Source organism: Thamnophis sirtalis, unplaced genomic scaffold (genome assembly GCF_051295495.1).
Source record: "Thamnophis sirtalis isolate CommonGarterSnake01/CBP01778 unplaced genomic scaffold, rThaSir2_p1.2 scaffold_4, whole genome shotgun sequence".
NCBI classification, from domain to species: Eukaryota; Metazoa; Chordata; class Lepidosauria; order Squamata; family Natricidae; genus Thamnophis; species Thamnophis sirtalis.
In genome coordinates this window covers 3,108,165-3,119,788 of record NW_028261384.1, presented here as the reverse complement: position 1 = coordinate 3,119,788, position 11,624 = coordinate 3,108,165, and the positions used below count along the sequence as shown (strand labels likewise).

Below are 11,624 nucleotides of genomic sequence, written 5' to 3'. Positions count from 1 at the left end.
AGACGCGCTCGGACGCCAGGTATTCTTCTGGCCGGAAGGGTGGGGCAGATCTCCGCGCCCCCCACCCGCTTTGGGATTGTGGGAAGGGGGCTCCCCTTCACCAGGCAGACCCTTTGCAACCATCCCCGCGTTTTGCACGGAGGTGCGCGCTGCCCGGGATGGGAGCGCCGCCGTCCTTGCTCCGGAGACCAGCGGGCGCATTTGCAACCCGCTCTTCCCCATTTGCATGGCGAGGGTCCTTTGTCCTTGGAGGGGGGCTTTGGGGGTCCCGAAGCGGACGGTGGAGCGGGGGCTGCAATGCATCCCTCGGCTAGTTTCGGGTTGCGTCCCAATTCACCCCATTCTTAATTTGGGGGGGTGTGCAAGGCGCCCCATCTTCCTCCGCAATGAGTTTTGCAATGAGGCCAAAGCCGGGAAATTCTCGCATCTCTCGAGGCAAAACCCGGTCGCTGTATTCCCGCGAGCGGGGCAGGCCGGAAACGGATCCGGCGCTTTCACACGTGCTACCCGCAGGCATGCGCCCGGGATGCGGGTCAGCGCGGTGCAAGCGTGTGGAAGATTCCCTCCCCCTTTGGCGTTGGGAATCAGGCCGGAGATGGGTTTTTTTTCCGGAACCTGTGAAAAAGAGGGATGGAATGGGGTCGTGGGGAAGGGTCCTGTGTCCCCAACATGAGGAATTCGCGTGGGAATGCATCTTCCCGGTTCGTTTCGAATAGATTTCTCATCGTTTTTGTTTTTTTCCTTTCGTCGTTACCCTTGCAAAAAAAAAACCCGGATGGTTTGGGGAAAGCGCTTAAAATAAAGCTTGAATTGCATTTCAAAAACTTTTATTTTATATATAATTTTATATTTGATGCTTTAAAGCTTCGAGGCAAGCAATCTGGAATTTGCAATGAGAAGCCAAACAATTAAAATAATTTCATGATTTGGGGAGAATAAAAAAGAGCCAAAATGTTCCTAATGCAGCGTTTCTCCACTTTGGGAGATGTGTGGACCACAACTCCCAGAATCCCCCTGGCTGGGAGAGGATTCTGGGAGTTGAAGTCCACACATCTCCAATCTATGTAACCCCAACACTGTCCTAATAGCAAACAATGGAATCGTTAAGCCAAGTGATAGCTAAGTTGGTCTTTGCCCAGTTTTATGACTTTCTGCTATGGTTATTAAGTGGATCATATGCAGCCAGCTGTTAAATGAATCCAGCATCCCCGCCATTGAGTTCGCTTGTCAGAAGCCAGGTGGGAAGATTGCAGAGGCCAATCATGTGACCAAAGGATGCTGCCACAAGAACCAGCCATGAGCCACATTTTTTTCAGTGCTGTACCTTCGAACGGACACTAAATGAATAGTTGTAAGTCAAGAACTATCTGTGCATCAATTTTTAAGCTTATTACGCCCCAGCCCACCCCCCATAACTGAGGTGAGCATCCCCTAACAGAGATTGTTCAGCTGCCTTAGACTATTGTTCTCAAGATCCCATCAATTAGAATTCTCTTTAGAGGGGGGACCCTAGAGGTCATCTAGGCTGACCCCCCCCCCCTGCTTATTAGTTCTAGCCTTAACCCTTTTCCTTGGAGCTGAAACTTAAGACCTAAAATAATCAGGATTTATTTATTGTTTTTCCTAGGTTCCCCGGGTGAAATTTTTTTTTTAATAGTTACAGATAGTTCTCGACTTACGATTGGACAGTAATTCGTAATTTAATGAGCTTCTATGCCGCCCAATCCCGGAGGAGTCCGGGCGGCTTACAAATACGAGAAAAAATAAAAACAACAATTAGGGGAGAGAAACGAAAAACAGTTTAAAAACACAACATACATTCGGCTTAGCTGGGGGCTGGACCTAATTTATAGATCAACAAAACCAGGCCTGCCGAAACAACCAGGTTTGGGTGGCTTTTTGGAAGGCCGCGAGGGTGGGAAGGGTCCGGATCTCTGCGGGCAGATCGTTCCACAGAGCCGGAGCAGCTACAGAAAAGGCTCTCCCCCAAGTGGTCGCCAGCCGGCATTGTCCGGTCGACGGCACCTGGAGGAGGCCCAGCCTGTGAGATCTTATGGGTCGTTGGGAGGTATGTGGCAGGAGGCGGTCCTGCAGATATCCAGGTCCTAAGCCATGTAGGGCTTTAAAAGTAACGACCAGCACCTTGAAGCGCGTTCAGAGACTGATGGGAAGCCAGTGCAGCTCGCGGAGGATAGGTGTAACATGGGTGTACTGAGGTACACCCGATATCGCTCGCGCGGCTGCATTCTGAACCAACTCTAGTCTCTGAACACTCTTCAAGGGCAGCCCCATGTAGAGTGCAAGGAACTTCCATCCCCCTCAGTGATGTGTAAGTAATCCTCGACATAGGACTGCGATTCAGGCCGAAATTTCTGTGGCTAAGCAAGGCAGTTGTTAACCGAGATTTGCCCCGTTTTGCAACCATTTTTGCCACTGTTGTTAAGTGAATCAGAATCACCGGTTTTCCCCCATGCTAGTCGGAAGGCCACAAAAAAAGGATCCCATGACCCCCGTGGGACCTGAGTCTGGATTGTGTGACCCGGGGCAGCTACAACGTACGCACGACTGTTCGAAAATCACTTTTTTCAGGGCGGTTGTAACTTTGAACGGTCACTAAATGAGGGCTTGCAATGCAGACAACATCTTTTTGAAAGTTTGTCATTCTTTTTCCTTCCCCCCCCCCCCTTTCCACCTTTTGCTAGACGTCCTCGAGATGACACTGCGCAACCTTGGGCCACAACTTTAGTCAGCCGCAAATCAGAAAACACCGCACGGACCGCCGAATCCACAGGGTCACCCAAGCCTTAAACCCCCACCCCACTCTTTCCTCCACCTGAATTTTCACGATCCTCCATGCAAACCGTTTCAGCCCAGGACTCCATGTTTCCCTCAGCCGTGGCGAGCGAGCAATGGGGCGTCCAGTTTGACCCTTCCCCGTCCACTTCGTCCGCGGCATCCCTGGCCGCTGCCCCTGGACGCAAACGGAAAGCGAACTTCTCCAACGATGAAACGGAGGCCCTGGTCTGGAATGTGGTCCGGTATTTTGGCGCCTTGTACGGCACGGATACGTTCCGGGCGCACCCCGTACGCCGCAAGCAGCTCTGGAGCCAAATTCAAAGCCACGTCAACTTCCTCGGCTACACTGAGCGCTCGGTTGACGACCTGAAGCACAAATGGCGGGATCTGCGGCTGGATGTCAAGAAGAAGATCACCACCAGGGAGCCCCCGGCCGGAACCCCCTACGGGCAGCGGTTGACACCCCTGGAGAAGATGGTGGCTTCCACGTTCCTTCAGCCCACCCATGATCCGGAACCGGACATCGTCCTGGACCCTGGTGAGTGGGGAAGATTTGGGCCTTAAAAATTGGGAGCTCCACTTCAGGACAATAAGAAAGGTCTCCCAGAATTCTCAGTCAGTATCTGGGCTGGGGGATTCTGGGAGTGGAAGTCCTGTTAAAGCATGCTGGTTGGGGATCCTGGGAGTGGAAGTCCGTCCCTCTTAAAACATCCTGGCTGGTTGGGGATCCTGGGAGTGGAAGTCCTCCCCTCTCCAAGCTGCCAAACTTGAGAAACTAGGATCCAGATAGTTAAGGAATCAAATCGACTTTGAAGGGGCCCTTGAGGTCATCTAGTCTAACCCCTTCCTTGGCAGAGTTCCTATATTCAATGTCACTCTCTAGTGCCCATCCTCGTGCAGTGAATGCCTTCCGCATCCTGGATTAGCCATTCCACTAGCAACTGCTTTTGAGAATCCTAGAAAATGGGAAGTGTTCCCTGAGGTCATCTAGTCCACCCCCCCCAAGGGATTACAGCATCCGCAAGGGGTGACTGTCCAAGGCAGTTTCAGTGAGGGGGAACTGCTGGGCCTCGGGGGGGGGGGGTGGAGAGAACCCCTGAGAAGTGTGTGGAAATATCGGGAGTCCTTTTTGTTTCAGTTTCAATTAAGAAAAGTGGGAGGGAATGTCATTTCCTTGATTTTAGCTGAGGCAGAAAGCTGTGAAAAAGGGAACGAAGAGGGATAAGCAGATGGTTGTCCTCAACTTACAACCGCAATTGAGCCCAACAGTTGTTGCCAAATGAGACCGGTGGTTAAGTGAGTTTTGTCCCCTTGCGGAACCTTTCTTGCCACCGTTGTTAAATGAATCCCTGCAGTTATTCAGTTTGTTGTTAATTGTCCAGTGGTCGTTGTGAAGTGAATCTGGCTTCCCCACTGACTTGGCGTGTCTGATGGTCACCAAAGGGACCACGTGACCCCAGGACACAGCAACCGTCTTTAAGTACATGCCAGTTGCCAAGCATCTGAATTTTGATCACCTGACTCTGGGGATGCTGCAACAGTCGTTAAATGCGAATAACACTAGATGAGAGGGAGGGAGGCAGGGAGATGATAGATGGATGGATGGATAGAGAGAAGGATGGATGGATGGATGGATGGATAGATAGAGAGAGAGAGAGATGGATAGATAGATGATAGAGAGAGAGAGAGAGATACAGAGAGGTAGGTAGGTAGAGAGATAGAGAGATACAGATAGATAGAGAGAGAGAGAGAGAGATACAGATAGATAGATGATAGATAGATAGATAGAGAGAGAGAGAGAGAGAGATAGAGATAGATAGAGAGATAGATAGATAGAGATAGGTAGAGAGATACAGAGAGATACAGATAGATAGATAGATAGATAGATAGATAGATAGATAGATAGATAGATAGATAGATAGATAGATAGACATAGAGAGATAAATGGATAGATAAAGAGAGAGAGATGGATGGATAGAGATAGATAGATAGAGATAGATAGGCAGGCAGGCAGACAGACAGACAGATAGATAGACGAGAGATGGATGGATGATAGGAGGGAAGGGATGATAGATAGATAGAGGGAGGGAGAGAGAGACCATATTTTTCGGAGTATAAGATGCACATTTTTCCCTTCAAAAAAAGGCTGAAAATCTGGGTGCGTGTCAGCTGCAACTTAATTTAATAATCAGGAAAGAAACCATTCCATTTGAATTGAAGAATAGCAAAACTAAGCTGAGTCTGGTTAATTAGGCACGAAAAGCTAATAATATGATGTATAGTTCAATCCCCTCCCCTTGGAAGCCCCGTTCATAGTCCAATTATAATGCACCCAACTGTCAGGTGGGAGATAACTTCAAAAGGCATCACCAGGATGGAACGCCGGACAGCTAACCTTGGCGGGAAACTCCCTTCCTCCGCATGCGCAGTAAGGTGGTTAGGTCAGCGTCTAGAATCTTCCTCCTGCACATCATGATTCCCCTCCCAAATACCATGCCCCCCCCTCCCCGCTTCAATGGCAGCCGAAGCAGCAGCAAGGCAGAGGCTGACAGTGCATCTTATACACTGAATGCAGCATTTTTTTGCCTCCTGAAACCTCGTCCCCTTTGCTAAAATGGCTGTGCATAGTTTGTAGGAGGCTTTCGGGGGCTGGGGAGGGCAGAATTGAGCAAAAAATGGGCTTGTTTTTTTTCTCAATTTTGCTCCCCCCCCCCAGCACCTAGGAGCACTCTATAAGCTTCCTAATGCACTTTTTTTTGACAAAAAAACATTTTTTGCTCGTTTTTGCCCCCCCCCCTCCCAGGAACACTCTACAAGCCTCCTAAGGGCTATTCATGCCATCTCTCTTTTTTTTTTTTTGAAATGGGCCCGTTTTGGTGAAAAACAGGCTGTTTTCGGGAGGTTTGCAAAGTGCAAAAACTTTTTTTTTAAATTTGCCTCTTCAAAACCTTGGTGCATCTTATACTCTGAAATATACGGTAGATAGATAGATAGATAGATAGATAGATAGATGATAGATAGATAGATAGATAGATAGATAGATAGATAGATAGATAGATAGATAGATAGATAGATAGATAGATAGATAGATACATAGATACATACAGGGCGGGGCATAACCTTTTCCTAGGGGGTCACAGCAACACTTGTAATAACAACACAAATAATTCATACACCATTCGAAAGCCCATCAAAAACTGAGTTTATTGACACGATTTAATAGTCAGTATGACCACCATTAGCCCTTCGAACAGCATTCAAACGAGGTGGATAAGAACACAACAAATCTTCAAACAGTTCCGTTCGATTTTCCAGATTTTTCAACACAGTTTCCAAATTCATTCTCAAAGTTTCAACCGAAACAAATTTAACATTTAATAGCTCATTCAATTCAGTTTTTTATGGGCTTTAAAATGAGGTGTCGCGGAAGTTGTAAACTGCTGTCGATCTTGCTGTGACCCCCTAGGAAAAGGTTATGCCCCGCCCTGTAGATAGATATAGAAGATAGATGATAGATAGATAGATAGATAGATAGATAGATAGATAGATAGATAGATAGATAGATAGATAGATAGATAGATAGATAGATAGATAGATATAGAAGATAGAGAGATAGAGAGATAGAGAGATAGAGAGATGATAGATAGATAGATACATAGATAGATAGATACATAGATAGATACATAGATAAGATAGATAGATAGAAAGATAGATAGAGATTGATTGATTGATAGATGATAGATGGACAGATAGATAAATAGAAGATAGATAGATAGATAGATAGATAGATAGATAGATAGATAGATAGATGATATAGATAGATAGATAGATAGATAGATAGATAGATAGATAGATAGATAGATAGATAGATATAGTAGATAGAGAGAGATAGATACATAGATACATAGATAGATAGATAGATAGATAGATAGATACATAGATAGATATAGAAGATAGATAGAAAGATAGAAAGATAAAGATAGAAAGATAGATAGATATTGATTGATAGATAGATGATAGATGGACAGATAGATAGATAAATAGATAGATAGATATAGATAGATAGATAGATAGATAGATAGATAGATAGATAGATAGATAGATAGATAGATAGATATAGAAGATAGAGAGATAGAGAGATAGAGAGATAGAGAGATGATAGATAGATACATAGATAGATAGATACATACATACATACATACATACATAGATAGATACATAGATAGATACATAGATAGATACATAGATAAGATAGATAGATAGAAAGATAGATAGAGATTGATTGATTGATAGATGATAGATGGACAGATAGATAAATAGAAGATAGATAGATAGATAGATAGATAGATAGATAGATAGATAGATAGATAGATAGATAGATAGATGATACATAGATAGATAGATAGATAGAGAGAGAGAGAGAGAGAGATAGATACATAGATAGATAGATAGATAGATAGATACATAGATAGATATAGAAGATAGATAGAAAGATAGAAAGATAAAGATAGAAAGATAGATAGATATTGATTGATAGATAGATGATAGATGGACAGATAGATAGATAAATAGATAGATAGATATAGATAGATAGATAGATAGATACATAGATAGATAGATAGATAGATAGATAGATAGATAGATAGATACATACATACATACATATACATAGATAGATATAGAAGATAGATAGATATAGAAGATAGATAGATATAGATAGATTAGATAGATGATAGATAGATAGATAGATAGATAGATAGATAGATAGATAGATATAGATAGATAGATACAGAGAGATACAGATAGATAGATAGATGATAGATAGATAGATAGATAGATAGATAGATAGATAGATAGATAGATAGATAGATAGATAGATAGATAGATATAGTAGATAGATAGAGAGATGATAGATAGAGAGATGATAGATAGAGTTAGATAGGATAGATGGATGGATGGATGGATAGATAGATAGATAGATAGATAGATAGATAGATAGATAGATAGATAGATAGATAGATAGAGTAGACAGATAGAGGGATGATAGATAGAGATAGATAGATAGATGATAGATGGATAGATATAGATGAATAGAGAGAGTGAAAACTGTCACTAAGCAAATCGTCATAACATTGGTGGGTCTGCCCCTTGTTGCATCATCCAGGAATCACGTGATCCCCATTTTCGACCTTCCCAGCCGGCCTCCACCCAGCAAACCCTAATAGAGGAAGCTGGATTCCCTTAACGACCGCACAATTCGCTTTAACACATGCAGCGATCCACTTTACGACCACGGACAAAGAAAGAGACGTGTAACGTTGGGTGCGCCTCCCTCAATGACTGCCTTGCTTAACTGTGGAGATTCTGCTCGTGATGACGGTCGAGGTCTCCCTGCGTTGCAAGACGCTCAGATTGTAGGCGGATGAGAAGTTTGCAAGAGAAAAATAATGTGGCGGTTGTTGCAAAATAACGGTGGTGGTGGGGAAACCGGGGGGTGGGGGGACAGAGAAATGGTGGATACCCCTAAAATCACAAACACAGCTGAGCTGTTGATCTTGTTTCACAGATATTTATTTCCCGGTAACCTCCCAACCAAAGCTTGGGCCCATGCAGCCTGCACCCGGCCACTCCGGTATTTATATCAACTCCAACGGGGAGCCGTCCACTCAGCCAGAAATGGAGGGGTTTGGCGGACCTCACCTGAGCCTCCACAGTCCGGAGCCGTCACTAATTGGAGACTACAGCAGAGGTGAAGAGCAGGGCAGCTCTGGTAAGTCCTCCAAGGCAACTGGATGCTGCCTAGACTGTCCCACCAGCGAAAGTGAGGCTGCTGTTCTAGGATCATGTTTATGTTTATGTTTAATTTATTTGTATGCCGCCCTTTTCATAGTGTTTGAAGGGGACCTCACAGGTCATCTAGCCCGGCGGTCCCCAATCTTTGTGGCTTGGCGATCTGACTGGGGGAGGGGTGGGGGGGGGAGAGATGGAAACCGGGCCACCTAAGCGTTAGTCTGGTGCGCCTCTGCGTGCAGATCAACTCGCATGAACGGTGGGCAGGTATATGCATGTATGCGCCAGTTGCCCACACGTGCGCATGGAGCTGCACAAATGCAGGTGGCCCAGTTCCTGATAGGCCGCAGCCCGCTAGTGGCATGAGGCTTGGGTTAGGGTTAGAGTTTTAGTCCGGTCCCCTGCTTATTACAGGCCCTTTGCTGGGATCCAGCCCAGTGGTGAAATTCAATTTTTTTTTTACTATTGTTTCTGTGGGCGTGGTTTGATGGGCATGGTGTGGCTTGGTGGGTGTGGCTTGGTGGGCGTGGCAGGGGAAGGACACTGCAAAATCCCCATTCCCTCCCCACTACTGCGGCCAGCCAGAGGTGGAATTTGCTGGTTCTCTGAACTACTCAACATTTCTGCTACCGGTTCTCCAGAACCGGTAACAGAACCTGCTAAATTTCACCCCGATCCAGCCCTCTTCTCTTGGCCTCCCCACTGTATCTGATACAGTGATGTATAATGACATACTTAGAGGCAGTCCTCGGCTTACAACAGTTTGTTTAGCAATCATTGAAGGCTACACTCAGAGAACATGAGGCCAAAGTAGAGACATTTAGTTTATTTATTCCTGTATCGCCTTCATTATTTTCACAATGACCTTTGGTGAACAAATCCAACACAACTTACGCCTCTGATTTCCCCCACAACAACAGCCCTGTGGGGCAGGTTGGCTGAGATAGAGTGATTGGCCCAAAGTCACCCAGCCAGTTTTCATGCTTAAGGTGGGACTAGAACTCACCGTCTCCTGGGATGGGAGCTGCCGATCAACCTTGTTTCCTTCTCTCCTCTAGCTGACTCTGGTCCAGAGGTCCAGATTCCCGAAACATCGACTATGTCTCCCCCAGTGAGAAATTACTCCCTGGTTTCCTACAGCTCCGAAGAGGAGGAGGGGGAAGGCCCGGACGGTGATGATGGTCTCGATCTACGGTTCTCGGCCGAGGAAAACCAGGAGTTCTCCAACCAGCAGGCGATGCTTCTCGATCACTGCAATTTGCAAGGATCGCTCACATCTGAGCCAGAGGACACGCTTACTCAGGCGGGTGGTCACTCTGAGTGGGGTCATGGTGGGTGTGCTGACCAGGGACCCCAGGCAGAGGAAGAAGAGTCAAGGCCCCCCAATACTGATCTCGGCTCCTTCCCACAGGGACTGATGGGTCCGGCGTGGGAGAAGCAGCCGTACGAGAATCAGCAAGGGCAGCCACCCATATCTCCGCTCGGCACAGGAGAACTAATGGAGGAGTCTCCGCCTCCTTTATCGCCTTGCGCAGATGAGGTATCTCCTTCACACTCCTTGCCGCGGGGAATCGGGGGCTCCCGCCCGCGGGAAAACCGCCGAGATCCTTACAGGACCACCCTCCATCGCTTAATGGAGATGGAAGACCAGTGGGACCAGCTCTACCACCAGGAGTTAGCCATGTGGCAAGGGGAACGAGAACAACAACGGCAAGAGCAGTCTAGAGACAGGGACCTCCAGCTGCAGCTCCTGTCTGTCCTCACCGAGATCCGCGATGAGTTGCGGTGTTTGCGGCAGGAACGGGCAGCTTCACAAACCTGCCCGGAGTTCACCTCACCTTGTCTGTGTCTGAATCCTGAGATGCCGCTTCCCAAGCCGCCATCCGAATATGTCCCACTGTTCTACCCTGGCAAACCCGAATCGTGCCTCGCGGAAGCATCTTTCCTGAATGGTGGATGGGGAGAGAGGGGTATTGGGCTCAGAGGTCCCCAGGGTATCTTCCGGCGGGGCAGAGGGCGCCCCCGAGGGTCCGCATCTCGTCCCAAAAGGTTGTTGATGAGCAACTGATAGGTGGGGCAAGTGCTTGCAAAGCCCAGGGTTAACAGACATTTAACAACGGTGGAAAGGTCGCAAAATGGGGCAAAGCACATTTAACACTCTTGCGTAGCTGTGGAAGTTTGGGGAAATTGTGGCCGTAAGTTGAGGACTATGTCAAGGGAGAATAAAGGTCAGTTGTACCCCAAAAGTATGCCGATTTCAAAGATTGCCAAAGCGTGACATATTTTGCACATCTAGTAATTTTGTCTTCGAGAGTCCGTGAAGACACCGTGAATATCACCTCGGTCAAATAAAACAGGGGAAGAGATGGCATAGGTGGGCACACATGGATAGGCGTGTCAGTGGATAAAGGTGTCCCTTCAAACAGATCTGCCGTTCCGTGTCTCTCCACAGCAGGATAAATTCTTAATGGGTGTTTTGAGAAAAACTTGGCGCTACAGATGTTCATTCTTCCCCTCATAATTCTTCATTTAGTGAACTTTTTTCCTCCATTGGAAAAAAAAGTGGGTTACAACCGGTCCTCACACTTATGACTGCTGTACCATCCACACGGTCGGTCACATGATCAAAATTCAGAAGCTTGACCAATAGCATGTATTTATGACAGGGGCGGCTTTCTGGGGTATTTTGATCGCCATTTTGTGATCTTCCCAGCCACCTTTGTACAAGTGAACTCAACGGGGGAAATCTCAATTTTCTCAGTGACCTGAAATTCACTTAACAACTATGGCCAAAAAAAAAGATAAAATCAAACAGGGATCATTTAATTAACAAATTTTGATTATGTGACCACGAGGATGTCAACGTGAGAAACAGTCCCAAGTCACTCTTTTCAGTGCTGCTGTAACTGAACCGTCATTAAATGAATGGTCGTAAGTCGAGGACTGCCTGCACCTGGAATGAGAAGTATGAATGCCGTTTCTCTAGTTATCCATTCCATAGTGATAGCTAGTTCTTAGCTCAGCCTGTCAACTAACAA

General features: G+C 46.3%; 1 protein-coding gene across 1 annotated transcript; it reads left to right on the top strand.

Moving 5' to 3' along the window:
- Positions 1-2,880: 2,880 nt before the first annotated feature.
- LOC106554355 (uncharacterized) lies at positions 2,881-11,113 on the top strand. Its single transcript, XM_087711811.1, has 3 exons — positions 2,881-3,334; positions 8,363-8,566; positions 9,645-11,113. Exons 1-3 carry the CDS (start codon positions 2,881-2,883, stop codon positions 10,652-10,654), a joined length of 1,668 nt encoding a protein of 555 aa, XP_087567937.1. The 3' UTR covers positions 10,655-11,113.
- Positions 11,114-11,624: the final 511 nt, after the last annotated feature.